A 26,794-nucleotide genomic window follows, 5' to 3' on the forward strand; every position below is an offset into this window, starting at 1 on the left:
TGTTGCAGTTAGTTTAATGTTGTGTTTTATAGCAAAGAACTAACTTCAACAAATGTCGACTATATACTCACTATAAAACAGCAGCTAAGTTATATCAAGGGGCATACAGCTAGACTTCGTGCTTACCAATATACAGACATTACCTCACTTAATCCTCAAGGATCCTACAGTATAAGTCCTATTATTACTAGACTTAGTGCATAGGCATCACATTTACCCTTGGATTTCAGTGAAGTGCTTACTTTGGTTCAGCAAATCTACAATGGTAAATTATACAACATTTCAAAGAGAAAGTTACAAACTTCATGTTGTTATTTTTATGTCATGGTCTTAAACTTGGTAAAAATAACTTTGATATTATATAATTGGGATGTTCCCAATATGTAAAACTGGCTGGGAAGGAATTAGGCAATCCTATGAATTACAGCTACGTTTTTACTCACTGATATATATGTGTTAAATGGTATTTTGAGGAATCTAAGAGCAAATGTAGTTTTCAAACACATTCTTTTTCTGACATGATATACAATGCTATGAATACCAGCTAATTAGTTCTCACTGGATTGATCCAAGAGGTGTTTTTCCCAACAACAGAAATCTTTAGATCTAAGTAATATGTTCTAATAACATTTATAGTTCTGTATAAGTGACTTCCAAAGCCATACTGCATGGAGCTCATAGCTGAGGGTCATACTCTTATTATTACAACCAGTGATCACATCCCCAAATCTTCATTTCCGCATCCCAGTTTCTTTAAAAATTTTCTCCACAGCTTTACTATGGTATAATTGACAAAACTGTAAGATATCTACAGTGTACTATGTGTTGATGTGATACATGCGACACTGTGAAAGGATTCCCCCCATTAAGTTAATTAGTATATCCATCATCTCACATATTTACCCTTTTTGGGGTTTTTTTGGTGAGAACATTTAAGTTCTACTCCCTTAGCAAATTTAAATTATATAATAATACAGTGTTATGAACTGTAGTCACCATGTTCTCTATTAGATCCTCAGACCTTATTCATCTTATATCCGAAAGTATCTACCCTTTCATCAGCCTCTCACTATTTCCCCCACAGCGCCTGGCAACCACTGTTACATTGCTTCTATGAGTTTGATTTTTATATAGGATACCATGCAATAATTGTCTTTATCTGGCTTAATTCACTTAGCATAATGCCCTCCAGGTTCATCCATGCTGTCCCAAATGACAGACTTCTTTTCTTAGGGCTGAACAATATTCCATTATACATATGTTTGTGTGTGTGTGTGTGTGTGTGTGTGTGTGTGTGTGTGTGTGTGTGTGTGTGTGTGTGTGTGTGTGCGCATATACACAGACATTTTCTTTATCCATTCATCCATCAATAGACTTAAGGTTTGTTTCCATACCTTGCTTATGGTGAATAATGCTGCAATCAACATGGTTTGGCCTCTCACTTTCTGACCCTGACATCTTTTCAGGTAACTTAGTGTAGTTTCATTAACTGAGTATTCGTTAGGCTCCTTGAGACCTTCAGTCCATTCATTCTCCACCACCATTCTACTTTTCACATTTTTTCCCACTGCCTTCACAGTCTGCCTTAGATTTCATGGTCAATCAGTATACTCACCTCCTTATAAGTAAGATCAAGTCCTGTGCTGCTTCTTCTATTACACTTGCCTGCCAAAGCCCCAAGCCTAGTTAAACCCAATTCTATATACTCTATGGGTGCCTCCAAATTGACGGAGGGAAAATAAAAAATAGAAAATCAATCTGAAGATTCATCTCACTTTAAACTTACCCTTAAATTTCAAGTGAGCACTCAGCCTTCCCTTGATATTCTAGTATAGTACAGCTGGCTTCCTCACTCTCTGAAGGTAATTTCTCATCTTTTACTCTGCCTCTACACTTGTAATATCCACCCCCTGACTCACATGTGGTGACCTCACTGATTTAATTGAAAAATTATTAGTAATCATTCAATAATTTCATTTTCCCACCAAGAAATGTACCAGTCTCCCTGCATCTACAGCCATATAAACAAGGCTCTCTTCTCTTCCAATAAGGATTTGCTCTGATTATAAATAACTCTGCCCGAATATCTATAATTGCTCAGTGGGCCAGAATATATAGTCAATTATATGAGAACAAATGTGCCACACACTCTGTTGTACAATGATTTTTTTCTCACAATGATGAACACATGTGCTTGCTCACACTGCTTCACATTGGCTCAGGGCCTCTACTGGTTTAATATTCTATCCTCTAATTCCTTGATAGGATTCTCTGTACCTATCACCTGGTCTTCCTCCTTCCTCAAAGCTTCTCATTTCTTTTGCTCAATTTTTCTCTTCTGTTTGACCTTTAATGTTTGCAACGTCCTAGGGCTTATTTGTCCTCTCTTTCTCTCCCTACCGCCTCCCCTCTCCAAGTTTGTATTCGAATTCTCTCACATTTGTATATTCTCTCCCTCTCTCTCTAATCTTACCTGATCCTCCCCTTGTCATTTCAATACAATCCAAATGGTGACTTCCACAAAATTTACATTTCGGCCCCAAACTTTTGCCTGAGTTTTTGATCCACACACCTAAACTGCACTCAGCATACCCACTTGTGTGTCTAACAGGCATCTCAAATTTCACATGGCCAAAACAGAACTCTCATCACCTACAGTCACCAGCTGCCCAAGGGCAAACAACTAGGACTCCTCCTTGATTTCTACTCCTCTCAAACTGCTACAGCTGATCAATCTGTAAGCTTTACTGGCTCTACCTTCCAATATTCCTGAATCTGAATATGCCTCACCAGAGCCATTGTGACCACCCTCGTCTAAGCTGCCATCTTCTTCCACATAGCTGTTCTTCCTGCGTGTGTCTCTGACCCCCTACTGTGCAGCTCAACAAAAGAACTAAAATTACTTTTTTCCAGTAATACAAGCTGATTATGTCTTTCCCTTGTTTCCCATTGCAACTCCTAAACTGGGACTCCATCATCTGTCTCCTGCCTTCCTCATCTCTTACATCCTCTCTGATAGGCCTTCATGATATTCATGGAATAAGTCAAGATTATGACAGGTCAGGACCTTGCTGGCCCCTGTCCCTGGGATGCTCTGCTTGCCCTGCATACCTGGCTCCCTCATTTCAGACAGGTCTCAACATACCTGTGAGCTACTCAGAAAGGGATTCCCTGAGAATCTTTCTCAATTAATGTCCTCCTTATATCAGTCACACTGGCTTTCCTTTCCCTAGCTTATTTTATTATTTTATCACACTAATATCTATTTGAAATTTTATCAGATTATCCTCTATAGTATTTTAGAAATACTACTAGAGCATGTATTTTGTAAGACATATTGGGTTCTGTGATGCAGATATACATGTAGTTCTAATAAGACTGACAGAGTCCTTCCTATCATGAGTTTACATTTTAGTAGGAAAGTCAGACATAAGAAACCTAAATACACAAATGCTTTTTAATTAGGATTACAATGTTGAAGTACAGGATGTTAAGGGTTCCTACAGCCTGAAGGTCTAATGGGTCTGAAGGTCAGGGAACATTTCTCTGAGAATGTGACATGTAAGCTGAAGACTTTTGAGGCAGGGGGGAGGATGGGGATGGATATTAGAAAAGTACTCTGGGCACCGGAAAGAATGCATTGTAAGGGGCACGCACTGTTGGAGTGTGTGTGTGTGTGTGTGCGCGTGTATTAACATGTATAGTAATGTTTGCTACTTTCCTGTCTCTTTCCCTATGGAGGTGAACCATTAAATCCTTAAATCCAAAAGGACCTTTGTGTTTACCTTAATCCTAAGAAGCAGAATGAACTGAAGAGATGTAATTGGGCTGAGTCTCTGGGGCCAGCACAACAAGGGACAGGCGAGGCAGGGAGAAATAACTTGGTGGTGAGAGCAACCTCTGCATCCTGGCTATTTACACCTTGCTTTTAAGCTACAGAGTCCACTGACTTCAGTTATAAAAATGAAAACATCAATTTAGTTGTGCCATAACCGGACTCTGTAACAGTGTCTGTTACATTAAAAGGCTCTATAGTTCCAATTTTACTAATCCTTCAAGCCTACTGTTTTTACAGTAGGACTTGAATATCTGGATTTTTAAACAGTCACAAAAAAGAAGCAAAGTCTCTAAAAAGTTAGCAATAGGTCTTTTTCTGGAAATGTATTCCCAGCTAGTAATAGTAGAGTCAGGCTGAGAAAAGCAGTGTTTATTAACCACTGGAAAGGTTAATAAATTAAATGAACGGAGAAAATGGTTTTCAAAACACATAAGGACAAGATTTGGGGCTGAACTAACTTCTCACTTGTAAGAGAAACAGGGAAGTACATCCTCAGTAATAAAGAGTGGCAACTTAATCGTTACCAGTGAATTTCAATGCTCTAGTGGGGAAGCGTTGCTGGGAATCTGTCCAGACAAGGCTGGGGAAGAAACCAGTCCTGTTAATGGGTCTGTTTAACCCTTCACTGAAAGAGTGAGTCCTCCAAAAGGGAGGAGACCAAGTGGGGAACTGAGTATAGGCTTTGGTCTCTGGCGCCTCTGGGATAGACCACTAACTAAATGTGTGGTCCTCAATCACCGAGCCTTTGGTGACCTTTGTTCCCTCATCTATAAGCAGCACCATGCACAATCTGTTGCAAGGAATACATGAGTTAACTCCTTTGACGTATCTAGCGCACAATATGTATTAAAGAAATGTAGGTTCCTGTCGCTGTTTCTGGAAAAGCACAAGGTCGTGGGAAGAACAAGAAGGAAAAGAGCACATTTTCTAAACGAAGATCAATGTGTGACTCTGGGAGGACAACAGCTTAGACAAGCCCTTTTCTCACAGCACCATCTTGAAGCAATACACCCCTAAGCTGAGGAGCTGCTGGGATGGCAAAAAAAAAAAAAAAAAAAGCCGCAACGAAGAGTAAACTCTCTTTCAGAGAGTAATGGGTAAATCTGGGTTCTCACATATTGGGGAAAAAAAACATGAGTGAGAAAATAAAGGTATACACATAAAACTGATTAAAAATTCTTTGAAAACTACTACCACACTAACATTTCCTATAAACAGTTGTTATACTTTACTAGATAGTGGAAACATATCATACCTGGGCGATAAAGACACTGGCCATCCACTCCATCTGAGTCTGTGAACTGTCACAACACAGGTGCCTGCAAAACAAGGTTTGTAAAATATATCATTAAAAAAGACTGGAATTCTCCAGTGTATTTATTTGGAGAGTAAGTGGTCAGAAACCTCTGGGGGTTTCTCCTCTTAATGACACAATGTAATCAAAATGGGAGTATTTCAGTACAAGTTGCTTCAGGCTTCTGTTAAGTGTACAGTATCAAAATAATAGTATAAATATGCTAGTTTAACCAAAACGTAGCCAAAGGCTTTGGTAACTGCTGAAAAACGATCAGAGGTATTTTTGGAAAGGCAGAAAGGTCAATGTCATTTGCTTTTTCAGGTACATAATGGTAAAAATCTCTTCCCCCAGAAACTCTGAGCCTAAGAAGAAAAAATATGTGCACATTCTCTTAAAAGCAGATTTTTTAAAAAGGCTTGGACAGTCTCCATCATTATGATTATAAACATTAATACCCACAAGACTTATGAAAAATGAACTAAATGAAAAACCACTGCATGTCCAATAACACTGATTCAGTAACCTTTTATTGGAAACCTACACAAAACAGAGATGTTGCCCTCAAGGTTCACATAGTCTATTACGGGATCCAGAAATGTAAACAAATAAATTATAACACAGTGAGAAAAAGAGAAAGTAAAGTTCAACACAAACACAGAAACAGCACACTTGGGGATGAGGTGGAGGTTGTTTCCAATAAGAGGAAAATTTCGTAACTGATGTTAGACTGGCATAATGGATATTTCAGTGTAATTATATTTTTTGTATTCCTGTGTAATTTGGAAGAATGTTAGAATGAAACTTGTGAAAATAATCCTTACTTCTTTCATTAGATTCTCATGAAGACAGTATCCCTTCCCATCACCATGCCCAAGAAAACTCTTCCCTCTACAAATCATTTTAATTATGCATCCATGTGCACAAAATACTGAAGATGCAAAGAAGAAATAAACCATGATTAGAGGGGAGAGTTATCTGATACGACTTTGGGAGCATTTCAGCTGTGGTTTGAATAAAAAATGATAGATGAGCTTGCCAGATCAGCAGGCAGAGGATAAAAGTGATGAGGGAAGGGGGAGCATATGCTATGAAAGAAGGTTCAGTAAAGGGACCCTGTATATTAAATATATGACATGAAGCAGCAAGGCATGTATGGTGAATTAAAGAGGGATTATTGTTTTATCATTAAGTAAAAAAGGGGAAGTCGTGGGAGATACAGCTGATGGAAGTCCCATGTTACAGGGCCTTGTGTGCTATACCAACAATCCTGTACTTTATCCTGGGGGTTTTGGAGTCACAGAAGATTTTTAAAGCAGAAAAGAAACATGATACGTTTTAGAAAATCTCTTTGGTGCTGGGTGGAGAATGTACCAGAAGCCAAAAGCAAAGTCAGAGGCATGAAGAACACTTAGGACTCCTGGAATTATCCAGGCAGATGAATGGAGGCTCTAAGGATAGAGGGTAGATCAGAGAGATAATTAAGAGGCAGGTCCGGTATGGCTTAGGGACTGATTAGACGCAGGTAGGTAAGGAAGAAGCCAACATCTAGTCCAGTCTGTGGAGAGTGGCTAGATCCCCGTGACATTAATGGAGAAAAGTACCTCTATGAAAAGAACAGGTTTGAAACCAAGATTTTTTTTTTTTAATCTGAGTTTTGGTGACATTATCCTTTATTTAAAACTGAATTTTGCCTGCTTATTCCATAAAACCAGAGATTCCACATTTACATAATAAGTAGGAAGAAATCACGTGTAGCTTCTTTTTAGAGACATTGGCAAATAGGATACATGCGACTCAAATGGACCTAAACCCTGAAGCAAATCTACTTTCCCCTTTTTAGGCTCTAAGCATTTAGAAAAGACTTTAACTTCACTTAGAAGAAACATTTCCTGTCTCTAGATCTATCTGCCAAATAATGTTATTCATTTACTGATTATTTATCATCAATATATCAAATCCCAAACCTGCCAGCTGTTAACTTACCAGTGATGTTTTTCAGAATATGCTGTCAATCCCCAACTGCATCGCATGGGGAAAAAAACACATGCATACATATTAAAAATCATTCATTTTACAAGACAATACACAGGATTAGATGTTAAGGAGGTAATATTAAATGGTGGGAATGCATAACAGAATTGATACCCACAAGTGAGGATTTGCTGGGTATGATTTATCTAGAGGTAAATGATAGATGTTGAGGAATTTGGCTACAAGTTTTTAAATACATTGAAGGGACACAGGGGGAAGGGGTCTCATGATGTTATGCGGGGCGGGGTGGAATCTCTTAGAAGATATTCTGGGCTGAGTAAGGACAGATGTCTAGGAAAATGGCCAAAATAAGATAATATATATATTTACCTACTGATACTGTGAGAAATTTTAAAGAATGTGCCAGTCACAACACAGATATATGTGCTGGCCTTAGAAATTAAGCACAGAGGCAAAAGTGAGGACATTTTCAGTAATAGAATCTGAACTCATATAGAGTTCATTAAAATGATGCTTCATGATATTAAAAGTATTAGTGCAAACATTAATTAGCTAATCAAAGTAATCCATGATGAGAACGTGTGGTATAACTCAAATGCTGGGTTGATTCCAGTGCTAATGAGAAACATAATGTTTAAGAGGGGTCCATTGCCTCTCTACCATCTGTGTGCTGTGGGTTTATTACCAAACTCAGCGAGACAAAGAGGGCAAATTATAGAGCCAGGACCAAGACATTCTCACAGCCACGGAGGCTGGAGGGCAGCATTTGTCTTCCTCTGGGTAGACTTGTTTGGAACATTCCTTATGTTTCTAGGCTGTGACTGAGCAAGGAACGGGACGTGGAGAAAGCCCATGCTTCCCAGTAGATAGGGCCTCCTGCGGATTTCTTCTACAGAGAGGAGATGCAGTCACCCAGGAGCTTGACTCGAGGGGGAATATCATCATCCTTCCTTATGCACCCACATGGGTTCCCTTAATCTGCCATAGGTCCCCTGCCACATGTCTGGGGCAAGTTAAGGAATCTGTCTGAAGCTTAACTTATAAAAGTTTAGACTAATGCCACTGACCCCTAAGTCCGTGACCACACATATTTTCCTGTAACTTTTTCAACAGCTCTTCCCTTTCAAGCTTTACCTTGTTGGAGGCTTCATCTTCTTTTTCACCCCAAGATAAAACCTCATTGAGCTGAGAGAACACATTTTGTCAGGTTTACTACTCTGTAAAAGAAAACAAGATAATCTGTAATTAAACAGATTTTATAAGTACCCTTCTATTTTCCTTGAATAATAAGAATTGAGTTTAGAATGTTCAGTTTCTCCAATGTTTCATGAATGTAATACCAAGTTTTTAGTAAATGAAGATTGTTTTGATTCCAATGTTATAAATTTAAATAAATAATTCTGGATACATATGTATGCTTATATATGTGTGTATAGGTACATACAAACACACACATACAATAATTCCTATTCAAAACACTTGGGACCAGATGTATATGAGAATTGATACTTTTTCAATTTTTCATATTTAAAAAATACATATGCAGTATATTTTGTAACTCCATGATACCACCAGTGTTTTCTGGGGCAGCAGCCTATATTCAAGTATATTCATACTTCTCTACAAACATGTATGACATTTCACACAGTGTGAATAAATAAAGGTCATAAATATTGTTATGGACTGAATGTGCCCCCCCAAATCGAAATATAATCGCCAAAGTGAGGTATTTGAAGGTAATGGCTTTGGGTGGTAATTAAGTCATGAGATTGGAGCCCTCATGAATAGGACTAGTGCCCTTTTAAAAGAGGCCAGAGAGCTAGCTTGCCCTTTCTCCGCCATGTGAGGATACGAGAAGAGGGCAGTCTACGATCCAGAAGATCTTCACTAGAATCTGACCACACTGGCACCCTGATCTCAGATTCCCAGCCTCCAGAACTGTGAGAAATTTCTGTTATTTATAAGCCACCCAGTCTATGGTACTTTGCTACAGCAGCCTGAATGGACTAAAACAAATATCTTCATGTTGGTTTAGATCAGGTTTTACCACCAAAGGGTTATGATTTTCTGTCCTTTTTTGATTTCAGAATTACAAAACTATATAGGTGTAGACTGAACTATCTCAAATATCCCTATTAATGAAAATTTTCACTCATCATGAAAGTAGACTATAAAAAAGAAATTACATTTGCTCTAGATCAATTATATATTCTCCATACACATCCCAACATATTTATCTGATTAATATTAAAAAAATTTAAATCCTTTAGCCATCAGGGAGGTTCTCTGACAGAGGCAAAACTCAAATCATTATACTCTAATGTAAAAATTTAATATCAAACCATACACATTTTATTATTTATTCTTGGATAGCCTGCAGTAGGTTTTATAAAGTAACAGCCACAGAAATAATAATTAAAACAAGCTTTCCCCACATCCTAAAAATTTTCAAGGAAATCTCTTTTTTCAATCTGATAGGCAGACAGCATTTATAACTAAGGGTAAGGGGCTGGGGATCAGAGACCAAGGTGCACATCTGGCTTGCTGCTTACCAGCTCACGACCTCACATTGCTGCTCCCTGCTCTGGGTTCTTGTTTGTAAAAGGGGATAATAAACACATTGACTACCTCATAGGGTTATTATGAATATTGAATGAGAAAGTAAAGGGTTACTGTGAAGGGTTATTGTAGAGATTAAACAAAACAAAGTGCCTTTAAAGGGTTTAGTCCAGCAATTGGCCATATACTGAGTGCACAGCAAATTACAGCTATTATTACAAATTTAGAACACTGCTTCATAGAAAGATAGACAAGTTGTTAGCACTCTAGGACAACGCATGAAAGCCCATTTAGCAAATAAATCCTAAGTTCTATAAAAGTTCAACTAGAACTATAGTCTTTTCTTTGTGAATATGTTTATAAAATTAAAAATTGGTTTCCATGGAGAAAACAGATTAGGAGAATATATAGAGGAAATGCAGAGAAAAAAGCAAGCAAGAAGATCAGGAATCATGCTTTGGTGACCAGTGTTCTCTATGGCAGCGATGATAAGGCCTGGAATTTACATGGTGAATTTACTCCTAGTCACCCTTATCAATAAGTTTGCTATTATTATCATGGTACATAATTTTAAAATTATTTTGGATTTTTTCCCTGTATGGCTAGATTTCTTGAAATGGAATCACTGGGTCAAAGGCTAGGAACATGATTAAGATTTTGGCAAAACTGATAGGGTACATTTACTTACAGTTAAATACATATTCCTGTATTCACTAGCAATTTTCAGTTTAGATCTGGTCAACAATTTACTTATTATTGACATTAGTTCTTCAGATATCAAATAGGCAATTAATTGCCTTATCTTTTTAAATGAAATAGTCTACCCAAATTGCTCACTGTTTACTTTTATTATTTTTATAAAGTCAAATATATTGATCTTTCCTTTTGAACTCTCTTAGCTATTGCTTCAAGTTTAAAGGGTTCCCAGATAGCTGATAAATACTCAATTACCTGGTCATGCAGCTTGAAGGGTTGCTATTTTAAAAGTTTTAATTCTTTTATCCATCTGGATTATATATATTTTACATATAGTATAGATGAGAATTTAAGTTGAAAAACTTTTGGTAACAATTATTCCAGCCCTATTTATTAGGCTAATCTTTCTTTCGACATGCATTTATGATGGCAATATTTATCAAAAATAGGTTATGATAGGACTTCCTTGGTGGCACAGTGGTTAAGAGTCTGCCTGCCAATGCAGGGGACACGGGTTCTATCCCTGGTCCAGGAAGATCCCACATGCCATGAAGCGACTAAGCCCACGTGCCACAACTACTGAGGCTGCGCTCTAGAGCCTGTGAGCCACAACTATTGAGCCTGCGTGCCACAACTACTGAAGCCCGCATGCCTACAGCCTGTGCTCCGCAATAAGAGAAGCCACCGCAGTAAAAAAGCCAGCATCCCACAATGAAGAGTAGCCCCTGCTCGCTGCAACTAGAATAGGCCCGTGCATAGCAATGAAGACTCAATTCAGCCAATAAATAAATAATTTTTTTAAAAAAAGTTATGATAAACAATTACATCTTTTACCTTACTTTATGTTACCAATGCCATCTCTTTTCATTTTTAGGCCAGGATATTATCTAAGCTATTTCTGTTTTACTGTATGAATAGATAGTTGGATGGGAAATACTTGACAATTATTTTACATTTTATGTCCCCCAAATGCTTGTAAGTATTCTTATCTGTTTACCCTTTGAGGTGAGTTAGCAAATCATTTTTTCCAAGTTCTAAAAATAATTCCCTTTGGGATTTTGAAAAGAATTACATTAAACCTATAGATCAATATTAGTAGACTTTACATTAATTTTCTTTCATTTCTATCAGTGCAGTTCTGTAGTTTTCTTCATGTAAGCCTCTTCTTGTTCAGGTCATTTTCTGGCAGTTTATGTGTTTGGTTTTGGGGTATTGATTTTTCAGCTTGCTACTTTACTGAATGTTAAGGAATAACACTTGGGGCCTGATATGGAACAGTGAGGTAGCTTTGTAAGGCAGTAAGTTTTCCATATAGGAAAGAGTCAAGGAGAGGAGCACGCAGGAGTATATATAGTAGCAGAGACTCCTGGACACCTCTGTCAGAGGTTCAATCAGATTACAACCGAGGTTAATGTCCCTCCCCATAGCTTAGACTGCTGGTCCCTTGGACCTTTGTCCCAACAGAGGCAGTAGCAGTGTCGGTGAGAGGCCGCAATTCCAGCAGACCTGCACATTTGAGAATGGGAAGCACTGTGCCTGATCTAAGTAGTCTTATTCATACAAGGCACTGGTAAGCCCAGCACTGCCTACATTTTGAAATACTGTTGGCAACAGATCGAGAGTCTAAAGTAACACAACTGATTCCCAAGCCACTCTCTCTGGACATACCAGCTCATGACTTTATCCTGTCCAAAGAGAACACGGATGACATAATTTGAGAGGAGCTCAGCCATGGTGGAAAGAAACCCTTTTCAGTTTCAATCTTTAAACTGAATACGCATTAACAGGAACTGTAAGGATCCTAATGCAAAGTTCTATTAAAAGAAATCTCATTTGGCATGATTACTTTACTGCTGGTTTATTACAACTCTTTTGGTATGTGTACTTTCTGGAGAATTTCTTCAGAAAAGTTCAAGTGTTATGAAGTATGTAATATCTTGCTTCAGGCACTATATTTCAAAGTAAAATTTTTAACTGAGCCAATTAAATTACTGTGCTTAAAAAATTATTCTTGTTACTAAGAAGAGTTTGCTTATTAGTGCATGCAACTTTTAACGACCGCCCCCTCCCCATTTGCTTTTTTCACATCATTAACAGTAATGGTAATATTCTTTGAAACGTCTCACCTTTTATGTAAATCAAGTCTGAAAACATTTTAATTAACATTTTCCGTGCAGGGAAAACTCTCAAAACAAAATATATCCTCCCCTGTGTATTACCCTAATTTGTTGTTAATGAGCATTCATAAACTACCTCTAATTAACAGTCTCTTTAAATACACTTTTCAATTTGTAATTTCTACTCCCTTCTCAGTAAATCATTTTCTAAATATATACAAGCACACATATATTAAGGGCGACTGTCAAAACCAGAGCCAAATCTTTTTCCAAATAAGCTAGGGGATTTTTACTATTATTTACTGTAAAATCATTTGAAAAGCAAACACTGCCAATGACTTGACCATCAATATTAAAAGGGAGAGACCAGCAACATGAAGAAATAACCAGCAAAATAACACGTGTTGAAAATAATAGTAGTTTGAGTTTAAAGGAAAATCATGTCTCTCATCTGCTTGCCCTAATGTGCAAATTAAAATATCAGTTCCATTAACTGATTCTGAGAGATGCATAAATACAACCTGCAAGCACTTAATTAGATTATAATTCCATAATCTGCAGTCGCTGTGATAAAAAACAAAATGTGTTCATTGTCTTTAAAGAACACTATCTTTCTGACAAATACTGTACGATCTCACTTATATGTAGAATTTAAAATGTCAAACTCACATAGAAGCAGAGAGTAGAATGGTGGTTTCCAGGAGCTGGGAATGGGGGAAACAGGAAGGTTGTTGATCAAAGAGTACTAAGTTTCAGTTATGCAGAATGAATAGGTCCTGGAAATCTAATGTACAGCATGGTGACTACAGTTAATAGTACTGTATTGTATACTTGAAACTTGCTAAGAGAGTAGATCTGAAAATGTTCTCACCACAAACACATGCACAAAACTATGTGAGGTAATGAATATGTTAATTAGCTTAGATTGTGGTAACCATTTCACCATGTATACATATATCAAAAGCATCACGCTGTATAACAGATACAATTTTTGTCAATTATACTTCAATAAACATGGGGAAAATATTTCAAATGTAAAAAAAAAAAACACTGTCTTTCAGACAAGCTCTCGATACTATCTCTGTCTACCAATTTGTATGAATTAGCTTAGATTAAAAAGGATGATCCGTTCAAAAAGATACAAATCCTTAAAAACATTCTGTTAAGGGATGAGATTCTTTAGCTCAATTACAAAATAATTTCATTAAAAAATAATTTCTCCATGAACAGGCTTCCTTGTGGCAGATTTTAAAATTTATATCAGCTTGGGGAAAAACATTATAAAACACTGAATTGTGTGAAGTGTCATATTTGAAAATACTTGGTACTATTAAAATGAAAAACACTTATCCTCCTTAAATAAAATTCCTTCAGCCAAAACACCAAGCTAAAATAATACAAAATTACTGTTTCTTTAGTAAGTCCCTGCACAGAGCCTTTAGAAAGAGACACCTGGGAATGAATTCTGCCTTTATCACTTATGGGCTAAGTGATCTTGGGCAAGTTATGTAATATATTGGTAGACTCCATTTCTTCATCTGTCAATGGGGAATGATTATAGCACTAGTTTTATAGATTATTGTAAAGATAAAGTGAGATAATCTAAGTGAAATGTATAGAACTCTGCTTTTTATGGATTAACTGCTTGAATGTTAGCTGGGGCCATTATGACTGCACTGCTATTATTACTAGTTGTTTCTAGAAACCTTCCATTGCTACATAATGGAAGTGTCGGTTCCTTAATGGGACTAAAAAGTCGATGATGATTTTAAAATCCTCTAGGCAGACATCCAGCTATAAAAGTGACCGTTAACCGACATATAAATGGAAGGACAAGGATGAAGGAAGTGAGTTTAATGAAGATCAAGGTGGGTGATGCATTGGAGAAAACCAAGCAACATTCAATCAGATTCAGTTCTAGATAGCTAGAATAATCAGCTGTGAAGCGTAGCATGTGCTTTCACGAACATAAACCTACAGTTCGTGAACCTTAAAATCTGATGTGTTTGGTTCACAACACCCTGAATTCTTAAGTGCCTCACTTCTGCAAACTCCACTCTTCCTGCACTGAAAAAAGTGAAGAATGATATCAAATGATAACAATCACGTGATACCCACACAGCCTCCCTGCTGGGTCTATCAGATGGAGTAACAAAGTGGGAGTTCCAGTATACAGCACAGCCCCCTGAAGCGAGGGATCCGGGCTGCGGAATTCAGTGCTGTTTTGTCAGCTCCCTGCCTGGCCATTCCACTGTCCTTGAAGAACATGAACATGAGATGGAGACACTAAGTAGGATAATACTAAGATTTATTGACGTCCACCTGGAGGCTTCCCTGATGGAGGCACCTACAGGACAGTGGTCAGTGTGTGGAGAGCTCAATAGAAGCCACAATAAAACGGGGCTGTGGAACTTCGGAAGCTGCTTAATAAATCTTCCTTCATAACAATACAGTATTAAATAACAGATGTTACTAGTCTGTCCTTCTTTATAGATCTCCAAAACACAACATAATGAAGTGCCACACACTTGAAATAGGCAAACTGTTTACTCAAGTGAATTTAATAATGCAATGGAAGAAGTATTTTTAGGTCCTGTTGTTATTCCACAGTTAAAATAATTGCTTGTATATTGCTTGAATCTCAAGGAAGTAGAAATGTTACTGTATATACGCATGTAACCGCCACCCAAAACTGGATAGAGAACGTTTATTTCTATCATCCTAGCAGCACCCTATTGACCCTACCCCCTTGCTTTTGTAGCAGCCCTTCTCCACCCCCCAGGCAAAACTTTGACTCCTATCACCATAAATGATTTTGCCTCTTCTTAGACCTTTTATGGACAGACTCATATGATACTATTTTGTGTCAAACTTTTTTTGCTCAGCAAGGATCTGAAGATTCACCCATGTGGTTGCATTCATTCATTTTTATTGCTGAGTAGTATTCCACTTCTGAATATATCATTCTTCTATTGATGGATATTTGGAATGTTTCCAGGTTTTAGCTTTTATAAATAAAGCTGCTTATGAATATTTTCAAACAAGCGCTTTAGTGGTTATCATACCTCGAAATAGAGTTCCTGGATCATGGGGTAGATGTATGAATAACAATTTTAAAAACTGCCAAAAAAGTTCTAATAGTAATTGTGTGATTTTACCCTTCCACCAGCAACTGATGAGGGTTTTAGTTAATGCCCTTGACGACATCAACATTAGATGTCGTCAATGTTACGATTCTAGTTGTACTAATGATGTCTCTTGTGGTTTTAATCTGCATTTCCCTGATAACTAATGACAATAAGCACCTTTGGTTCCACCACGTATTGGCCATTCCTATGTCTTCCTTCCTGTAATGTCTATCTAGTATTTTACCACTATTTTTATGGGGTTGTCTTTTTATTGTTGATTTGGAGGAGTTCTTTATATTGTGCAAATGGGTCCTTTTTCAGATATAGGTACTATAAATATATTTTTCTCAGTCTGGAACATCCCTATTCATATTCTTAGTGGGGTGTTTTGATGAGCATGCACACACACACACACACACACACACACACACACAGATTCTTATTCACACAACCAACTTGGCGGTTTGAGGTTTTCTGATGCTAAGTTCGATATTCTTATACCTACTCCCTCTTTTTCATCTCTAAGTCTTCTCTCCATTCCTTGATTCATTAACAAAGGCTTTTAGAGAATTCAAAAATGTTGGAATACATCAGTAAGATTCAATTAATAAATACACTATTACGAGTTACTTCATTCAAAAGTATAGGAAATGCATTCATCAGATTTAATTTAACATTTGGGTTTTGCTGTTTTAGTCCACATTTTATTAATTTCCATTTGCTAAACTCAAGCCACTTTTGTCTTAAGGCATGACATTCTCTTAATTTTATCAACTGAGATGCTGATTTATATGCTAGTTTACGTAACATACATTAGACTCTTTTTAGAACTTACGTCAATCTCTGCCCTAAAAAAATGTGAGGTGCTCAGAAAGGCCATATATGGAGTTCTTTACTGTGTTACTGGGTGCATTAATGTTATATGCCAGAGGCTGAAAGTAATCATCAGCTTCCTATACATCTTATTTACCATAGGCCTTGGCTTCCAAGAGAGCGGGCTGAGAGGTATGAAATAAGAATGTTAACACTCACACAAAAATATGTACATATTCAGATACTTCATGTGTATATTTATATACCTTCATATCCTTGTAAAGAAAGAGATACCCATCTCGTAAAACAAAATACCGGTCTTGAAACTTATTTCCAGAGAGTATTTTAGATGGTTCTTCTTTGATTTTCAAGACTCCCTCTTTGATACTTTCCAGGGCCTTCCTCTCTGTAAAGTACAACATTTGCTTTTGTAAGTGAGGTACATTTTCACTTATTTGGAATAGAATATAAAACATTTCTGTATTTTCAGTTTTGATGATATAAAGTAATAACTTGTTTCCTACCATTAAGAAACCTCTAGTTAATTTCTGGGAACACCTTGTGTCGGGGAGTGTTGGACAAGTCACAGATCCTGTGGCCAGATCTATTTATATTTATTAATACTACATAGGCCTGCTTATGCTGTCCAATTAGCTACTGGCTAATGAGCATTTGAAACATGGCTAGTTCGCAACTGAGATATGCTATGAGTATAAAATATAAACCATATTTTGAAGATTAGTATCAAAAAAGATAAATACATCACAATTTTATAACTGATTACATGCTGAAATGACAGTATTTTGGATATGTGAGTTTAAATAGAAGATACAAGTAAAATTAATTTCACCTATTTATGTATATATTAAAATGTGGCTACTAGGCAATTTAAAATTACATAACCAGCTTGCATTTTATTGCTTTGAACAGCACTCATATGAACAATTCAAAATACACACGTGAAAGAGAAATCTCTTCAGGAATCCTGTCTCAGGAAGCCAGGAATCCCTGAGATAACAGAGAAATTTCTATACCTATGAAATGGGTAAGGGTAAATAAGGCAAAACTGCTAATAACACTTGTGCAATACTGCCAGTGTCCCACGCTTATAAATCATCTCAGCAATTCTATTAAAAACCATATTTTTGGTAATAAAACCATGTTGAATTTGAAGAAGTTTATCACGAATAAATTTATCATATTGCTAGTCTGCAACTTTCTTCTCGAAATTCCGACAATATTCAACTGCCTACTTGATAACTGAGGAACAGTGGAAAGAAAAGGAACTTGAAGTCAAGTAGCCATGACACAGTCATTCTGGGGTCAACTCCTGCTTTTCCTGAAAACAGGAGTAATGACACTTATCCTGCAGATTGTGTGGTCCTCATATTATGTCCATAAAAGATGAAGGGTGAGACATTATGGCAGGATGAGGGCATTTAGCAGTTTCCTGGTATTAAGGTGATGTAATTCTTTAAATATTCATGCATAGTTTCTAAAATTTACAAATAACTGGAATAATTTTAGAAAGAAAAACTCTTAGTTTAAAACCTAGCACTCCCTTGGTTTGGGGAAAACCTTTCCTTATGCAGCAAATAATACACAGATGTTCACAATTATAGTTAGTATAAGAAAACAAAAGTTAGAAAAAATTGAAATTTATAGTTCAAATACGAGCAGGGGATGACAACCTGGAAGCAAAAATCCCCAAGATTAATCGCATCATTGATCCTAACCGCAAACAAACAAAAGTAACTGACAAGCCCCAACAGTTTTCATGATCTGCATACTGGCCACAGATAACATTCTTTTAAGAGTGATGTTACACTAAAATAGGTTCTTTTAGGTAACTTGTGACTTTAAAATAATTTCTGAAAAATACACCGCTAAAATTTGTCTTCTGGTACAATCTCTTAATATTTAATTCCATATAAAATATTTAAAATATTTTATAGTTAAATAACTTCTGTTTAAATTAAAAATAACACTTTTCCAATTAAAAGGCTTGAAAGAAGATGTATTTTAATGCAACGGGAAGATCAAGGAAAAATATATAAAACTAGTATTCAGCAAAATTCATGACATTTCATTCATTTCTTCATTAAGTATTAAGAGTCTAGTATGCACTTGGTTCTAATAATATACGATAACCCCAAAAGAGATGGTTTCTGGACTTGCAGTGCAGTGTTAGAGACAGGATAAACATGGACTAGCAAACAATGCTTATATATCCTGACAGGAGAAATACGGTACGCAATTCAGAAAACATTGGGTGGGCTTAGCGATTCAGCTGATTTATAACAGAAAAGTGGAGAAAGCCATTTGTAATACTATTGATTTAGAAACAGGTGAAGTATTTTAAGAGCATTAAAGAACAAAGTTGTGAGATATAGATATTATATATCGCTTAAGCCAAACCAATCCCACTCACACCTTCTGATTACACTTAAGATTTTTGTTCAATGTAATAAAGCTTTCTGATTTTACCAATAAGAAATAATCATATGTCCAGTGTTTAAGTAAACCACTCACAGGTCAAAGAGAAAACAGGCTTAGGAAAAAAATATTGTTGCCACCTTTGGGTGCGTATTTATTAAAATTTATTTATATCATTTAATAAATCATATGTACTTGAGTATCCTAGTTAAATCATTATTAAGGGACTTGGGAGGAGGCTTTGAGAGGAATATATGTTAAGGAGAAGGAAAGACCAGAAAGAACCTTGAAATACAAAGTTCTCTGATAAATATTGAGAACTTAGAAGAATTTCTAAAAGCGCTCACAACAAAATTTCTGTCTGTGCTCACAATGTTAAAATAAGTAGAAAAAATACCCACCCCTCAAGGGCCAAGATGAAGCTATGTACTTTGGGGGACATCGTGCATGACTCAATGTGTCACAAAAGGAAAGTTATGAATTAAATGGCTTCCAGTAATTCACTTCCCAGATTTTTCCAGTACCGTCTGGTCCCTCACCTGTGGGGTACGTCACTCTCATATTTTCAGTCCCTCTACTTCATCCTGGGCAGAAAGCTTATTCAGATCTAGGGATACTGTTATCTTTAGAGAATCATAAACCCCTTTACCCCTCCTGGTGTTTGCTCAGACAAGGAAGGCTCCGTTGAGTTCAGTGAGGGTTCTTTAGAGTTAATACTAAGATAACAGATTGGTATTCTGAGCTATATTGTGCTGTCATTTTGTTATTAATTAGAAAAGCCCTTAAAAAGTACCTGTATGAAACAATGCAGAATGGTCAAATTTATTTATTTAAACAGAATACACATCATATTACTGGGACAATGAAACTGAACCCCCCCCCCCACTCCTCCAAAAAGGTTTTCCAAACCATTTGAAAAACCTCAAGTTCTTAGACAAAAGCAGTAATTCCCAGCTAGTGGCCCCTAATCCCAATAAAATAACTGATCTGTGGAGGAGCTGGGAGGGTCTTGGGAAAGAAAGACAGAGACAGACAGAGATAGGGAGAGACACAAAGAAACAGAAGAAGCGGGGGGGGGGGGGGGGGAAGAGGGGGAAACATAAACCCAGGAATGACACTTCTAGAATACATATTCTCCCTTTAGCCTTCACGTCCAGTCAGCTAGCAATTCAGCCATTGTTCTCTCAGGACTGCTCTCAGGTTCAATTCCACGTCTTTTCCAGCATCATCTCCCTCACCCCTGCCTTTTGTACCTAATACCTAGGCTCCAGGACTCTATAATTCCATGTCCTGCTTTTCTAATGGCTCCATATTGCATAGAAAATACTGTTTTATCATATTAATCCCCTTTTGAAAGCTCTATTTTTTTTTTTTTTTTTTTTACTATTTGAAGTCTTACTTACCTAACATGAAAAGCCTAAGCTTCTTTCCCTGACTTTTCAAGGGCTAAATAGACTCCTCCTGCTCATCTTCATAAGCTACTAAGTGAAAATAGTCTGTTGATCATAATACACTGTTTGGAAAACGGATCCTTGTCTGCAAGGCATTACTGAAGTCGATCACTTGAGTGAACCTGAGGGAAATTCCATTCTCCTTGGTTCTATACAAATTCTACCCCCACTTCTGAAGATTTTTTATAACCACTTCAGTTCATACTTGTTATTCACGTCTTTAAAACTCTAAGATAAAATTTAGGCATTGAATACATGGAAAGTCATGTTTTTCTCTTAATTTTGCTCTTAAAAATAATAATTTCAGTCTATGGCCATACCACTCTGAACATGCCCAATCTCACCTGAACTTGGAAAAAGGATAATTTCATGTTTGCTTTTTAAAAAGTTGTGGGGCTTACATTTTCCTCCCCAACCTATGTAAGAACTAATATAGCACAGTGACTAAAAGCTTGCACTGGAGCTAGACTACCTGGGCTGGAATGACCACCACATCCTCCACTGGATCCCAGGCAGTAATCTCTAAATCTCAGTTTCTTCACCTGCAAAATGGGAATTCACACAGTAATCATCCAGTACATCTGGTATGTAAAGTATTTAGAAGAGTGCTTGGCACATAGCAAGCAGGATGTAATTGCTTATTTATCTAATGGAGGACAGACATCATTTTTTTCTGTACCTGCAGAGTCTGTAGTAAACAAGATAGAAAGAATTACCCTTCCAAAGACTTGGTGGTTTACAGACTGAATTTATAAGAGTTTTAAAAACTAAAATCTGCACCTCCACTTACCAGCAGGTCACCTTGAGGGAGTTATGTAATGTCTCCATGTCCCAGTTTCTCCATTTATAAAAGGCTTAGAGAGTACTAGTAAAAAACCTCTTAAGACTATGAGGAAGGTTAAATGAGATGGTGTGTGCAAAGCCATCAGCCCAGCATCTGGTGGCCAGTAAATGCATAGTAACTCTGAACTATTATCTCTCATATACGATCTGAGCAATGGAAAGGGAATACACGACAAATGAGTCTGTTTTCCATGGTCTCTGTGTCTTCCTTCTTCTTTTGCTGGCAAAGACTACTTCCTCAGGCTTGTACATTATCTGAAAAACCAAGTTCCACCCCTGCCCATGTAACGCTAAGTGCTGAAGGAGACAAACAAGTAATTTTCATGAGACATCCTCTGGAAAATACGCCACAACCAAGTGATATTTGGCAATATTTGCAGCCTGACATCTATACATTTCTTCCACATCAAAAATTATCCATATTCTCCTTTGTTTGATATTGATTATATAGAACACATATTCTTTATAATTTGGAGGAAGCAAATTTGATATAGTTCACTCACTGCATGACAGTCACTCAAAATGCATCTAATGAAATTTAGTTCTACAACTGAGTAGAAACCAAACTCGACGTAATAGCTGGTTGAAAGTAATCTAGGAAAAGTCAAGTATCCTCCACCCTCATCATTCCCAGTATATTTTCCTTTGTTACTTGTATTGAAGAAGCAATGCTTAATAGAACTAGCAGCACTAATGACATCCTTTTGTAATTAGATTATCCATAAACAATAAAATTGTAAATACAGTTACTACTGGAGGATTGACTAGAAAAGCACCAGAGATTCCATGCCATTTTACTGACAATATAGCAAACTGTAGAAAGTAGAACACTACTTTTCTATTATCAATTTCTGAGAAAATACTTTCACTTGAAGGGGACTGGGTCTTACCTTCAACCTTTTACACATCTTTGGATTTAAAAAGATTTGATGGGGAGGGGAATATAAATTATTTCAGCTAGACTATGATTTATGAACTCATACTATTTTTGCTGGAATTTTCTTTTATTTTCTTAAGTCAGTCAATAGTGGATGGCTCAGCTTTCCAGGTCTGAATTTTGCTGGAAGCTGTTGCATTTTGAACTCTTTTATTCTAATGCAAATTTAATTCCAAAGCATCTGTCATATGTGGCAATCTAAATTTAGAAACCCACAGGCATCTGCATTTGAGTTACATCTTCTACCTTAAAAGTAGTTCTTCCCCATTGAGATCACTAAAACTTGATTCTGTTGTATTCACATTATATTGGGGTAATATTAGAGAAATTTAGTGCTTAAAATAAGACTTCTGCGACATAAAATTATTTATTTTGGAACCTTACAGAAGCTATAAATTTATGGCTAACTTGTGATAGAGATGTTGAAATTTAATATGAGGTAATGATAATATAAGATGGTCTAATATGATTAGCTATGACAAAGTCTAAATGGCAATTTAAATGAAGTTTTATTCTCCCTATCTCAGTGTCTTAGTCATAATCCATGGAGTAGAAAAGAAATTCAGACCATTGTTTTTCTTTTCAAGTTAGTTAACTCTTCATTATAATAGTGACAATAGCCCGAAAGGTTTCTCAGAAATAACGTCCTTCTTTTGAAAAACAAAGAATTGATTTTTAAGTAGAGGGAACAGAAAATTCATTTACTCTCATATCCTTCTATAAAAGTAAAGTATGCTTCTTCATTACCTGAAATAAATGAGCAGAAATTAAGTGTTGGATGATTCTAAAATCTATTCCTTCTTGTGATGTCTACATTTTAAACTGTTGAGATAAAGTGAGCAAATTGAGAAAATTAAAATCCCAAAACAACCCCAAACCCATAAACTTATTTGATAAAATTCTTCATTGAGCAAAAAGGTGGTGTCAAACAAAAGTATATGCCTATAATTTGTTACATAAAATCAGAAACACCATCACACAATTAATGAAATGCAAGTCGTGTGTGTGTGTGTGTGTGTGTGTGTGTGTGTAGATAAAGGAGAGATAGGAGGAGACAGGGATAGGTAGACACACACTAAGATTTGTGGCAATGAGATATTGGATGTGATGAGACAGGTGCGAAGGATGTGGCAGTGCTACTTTATATTTTAACAAAATATTAACACCTTAGCTATTCGTAACCGAGAGAAAATTATGGCTGTAACCAACCAGCCTTGTTTCAAACTCTGCTAATTTCCACTTGGCCCTCAGGTTAGAATAAGAAAATATTAAGAAAGGAAAAGAAATCCTTAACATCGTCTCCTTTCTGCTGTGAAGAGCAATGTGTTTCTGAGATGATTCCAGTTTTTCTGCTAACAAATTGACAGAGAAATCACATTTGATTTACTTTCATTATTTTCCTTTTCGATCCCAACTTTAAGGAGTAGTGCATGTAGTGAATGGAGCAATAATTCTGGAGTAGGTGGTCACTGTGATTGATTTAGGAGACATTTGCCAAGACAGAGACAAAGTAGATTGAATATCTAACCAATCTAAAATGCATCACACAGCGTACCCCATGAAAAGTACTTACAAGCACCAGGTTACTATAAGACACACTATAAGAAAAAATCATGACTTAAGAAATTGATTTTAAAAACAAACAATAGGCCAAATCGTCTTTAAAATGACAATCCTAAATGCACAGATGCAGAACCAACCATAATGAAAAAGATTATTTTACTTTGACAATCTGAATATACATCAAGCTCTAATTAAAAACATTTATAAAAATTGTACTGGCTAGAAAACTAAAAAAGAAAGTTAAATATTTACTTCATAGGTACTCCTATTTTTGACCAAAAATACATAATTACTAATATGAAATGGTCTAATGAATGTATTTCCTGATGGTGTTACTCTAAAACTTGACTTTTTTTTTTTTTTTTTCATGCAGAGGGACATAATTTCCTGGCGGAAAGAACTATTGATATCATAACAAGTTGCATATGGGTTTGGCCAACTGAGGGGGGGTGGGGAGTACAGGGGCAGGGATACGTTTCATAGCTCCCACTCTGTCAGAGGAATGCAGCAGAGTAACACAAGAGTTTGCTGACACTTTACTCTAGAGAATATTCCATCCAAATCCCTGAAACGGTCACGTAAGCCTGCTTTGCATTGCTTGCGTTCCCCAGTTTTTATGCAAGATGATTTGTCTAGACCTTACAGAAGGCTGTAACCTCATAACCCCCAAAAGAGGACACATACAATAGGTGAGGCATCATTTTAATGCCCAATCTTCCTAGCCAGTTTGTGGGTAGAGCGCTTTACAGTTTGTCACGCGACCATTTCTTCTTGCCCTTAAACAACATAAAGATTTTACTCAGATGTGATTGCTCTAAACCTGCTCAATCTAACACTGTTGATTTTTTTTTTTTTGTCAAAGATCAACAGCACTTTAATGGGATCCTTGCTTTGGGTTATCCCTCAGGCCCACCTGCAAAACCTTCCTTTACTTTATAGCCTTTTAAGATCTTATTCTTGTCTGTTTTATTCACATATCCAGTCCACTAGCATTCAAACAAGAGCTAAGTTATTACATCTAGGGTTGTAAGTATTTTGCAACATGGAGAATTAAGAGATATTTTAGAGGAATATTGGGAAAAGGAAAATTCTCACCAAAAAAAAAAAAATAAAAGTTTACCTGAAAAGATGACTTATTTTCTAAAAGAAAAGAAGCCATGAGAACCTATAATGTATTTCATAATGTTGACAGGAGTTTGTTCATAAGGTCAATACATTTTCTTTATCTCAATATTAAAATGAAATAATAACAGAATTTAAGGGCTAGACCAAATTTCAGAGGTTATCTAAATCAGAGATTCTCAACATGACACCATCAACATTTTGAGCTAGATCATGCTTTGTTGTAAAGAGCCTTCCTGTGTATTGTAAGATGTTTAGCAGCTTCTCTGGTCTCTAACCAGAAATACCAGAAGCACCACCCCACCCAGTGTGACCCTCAGAAATATCTCCAGACATTGCCAAATGTCCCCCGGGGGACAAAAATCTCTCCCACCTGAGAACCACTGCTCTATGACAGGGATGCCTGTAGCAGTCATGTGACTAGAGAGAATTTCTACTGCAATCCTTAAGCAGTATAGGAAAGATGTGGTCAAAATCATACGCAGGAATAAGAAAGAAGTTAAAGTGTCTATAAGGCTAAATTTCTATAGCAAAAAGGATACTTGTTCTGTTTATTTAGATTCTAGTAAGACCAGAATGACATAGAAGTTGTTAAGCTGCTTGCATTTTATAAAAATACTTTTGTGTAATTGTAAGATATAAAGGGCAGATTTGTGGACTGAGAATTGGGGATATGTTTCCCCAATTCATATGTTGAAACCTACCTACATGGTATCAGGTTTTAGGAGGTGGGGCCTTTGGGAGGTAATTAGAATTAGATGGGGTCATGAGGGTGGAATCCTCAGGAACAGGATGAGTGCCCTTGTAAGAGTCACAGAGACTGTACTTCATGTCTCTGCTCTCTGCCCTGGGAGGATACAAGAAGTCCCCAGTCTGCAACCTGGAAGAGGCCTCTCACCAGAACCTGGCCAGGCTGGCACCCTGACGTCAGACTTCTAGTCTCCAGACTGAGAAATAAACTTCTGTTGTGTATGAGCCACCTAGTCCTAGTCTATTGTAGTTTGTTATAGTAGCCAGATCATCATGAAATCAGAAACCGATTAGCTTGGTACAATTAAGAACCTGCTGACTTATGGCTACCAGCTAGAGAGTCTGCAGTCATACCAAGTAGCTTTACCGCATTTAAGAGCTATACCAACCTCTCCATCTTTTTTTTTTTCTTTTAATAATTAGATGTAAAACCATTCTGTACTCAAATCTAGTAATAAATGTGTGATCTGGAGGCAAGTTACTTAATTTCTCTGAGACTCTTTTCTCATTTGTAAAATTCAAATGACTATGTAACTCATGGAGAAGTTAAAAAAAAGTTTGAGTTTTTGTATGTAGAGAGCTCAGTTAATAATACATGATTAATAAATATTAATAGTTATTATCAGTATGAATTGTAAAAGTTGTGGTACATTTCATCTTAGAAAATTTGAATCCTCTGCTTTCGCGGTTGGTTTATAGACACTGTGGCTGGAAATCTTTTTCTAATCTGTTCCCTAATGTCAGCATAACAGAAGAATCAGAGTTTCAAAATGAATGTTTTCTGATACCTAAACAAGTTCAGAGCCTGTCTTACATGGTTGCCCAGTGCTAGCTAACTTCTTATTTAACCTTGTATACATGTATACATGTCTTCTAACCTTATACACATGTATACATGTCTTCTCCCAGTCAGATGGCAAATATCCTTATTGGAAGTATTATATTTTGCATTTGTTTTCCAATATTATTGCAAAATAGGTGAGAATTATAACAAGCAGACAATCGCAGAGCTTGCACTTCTAGAATGCTCAGAGCACTTTCAAATGTAAACATAATCTAAGATGATTCACCATCTATCTAAAAATTAAGAAAACACCTAAGCATGCAAAAAAGATAAAGTAAAAAACCCAAAACCTTAAAAAGATGAACCATTCCTGCTAAAGCTTTAATTTGATACCATCAAATAAACCAACTATTACCACAGTGCTACCCACCAGGAAAACCTGACCCTGGCACTTGGTCTAAATATTCT

General features: G+C 36.6%; 1 protein-coding gene across 7 annotated transcripts in view; it reads right to left on the reverse strand.

The window, feature by feature from the left end:
• Positions 1–26,794, reverse strand: part of ARAP2 (ArfGAP with RhoGAP domain, ankyrin repeat and PH domain 2) — a 185,097-nt gene that overhangs the window by 12,813 nt on the left and 145,490 nt on the right. For 6 of the 7 annotated variants that reach the window (XM_057725653.1, XM_057725654.1, XM_057725658.1 and 3 more), the window contains 4 exons: positions 16,707–16,846; positions 8,262–8,344; positions 7,119–7,154; positions 5,094–5,157 (listed from right to left, as the gene is read on the reverse strand). In XM_057725653.1, the coding sequence (XP_057581636.1) occupies positions 5,094–5,157; positions 7,119–7,154; positions 8,262–8,344; positions 16,707–16,846 (323 nt within the window). Of the gene's footprint in view, positions 1–5,093; positions 5,158–7,118; positions 7,155–8,261; positions 8,345–13,168; positions 13,204–16,706; positions 16,847–26,794 lie in introns of those variants that run through there. The other variant, XR_009052505.1, reaches the window with a different exon arrangement.

The sequence above is a fragment of the Hippopotamus amphibius genome, chromosome 3 (genome assembly GCF_030028045.1).
Source record: "Hippopotamus amphibius kiboko isolate mHipAmp2 chromosome 3, mHipAmp2.hap2, whole genome shotgun sequence".
NCBI lineage: Eukaryota > Metazoa > Chordata > Mammalia > Artiodactyla > Hippopotamidae > Hippopotamus > Hippopotamus amphibius.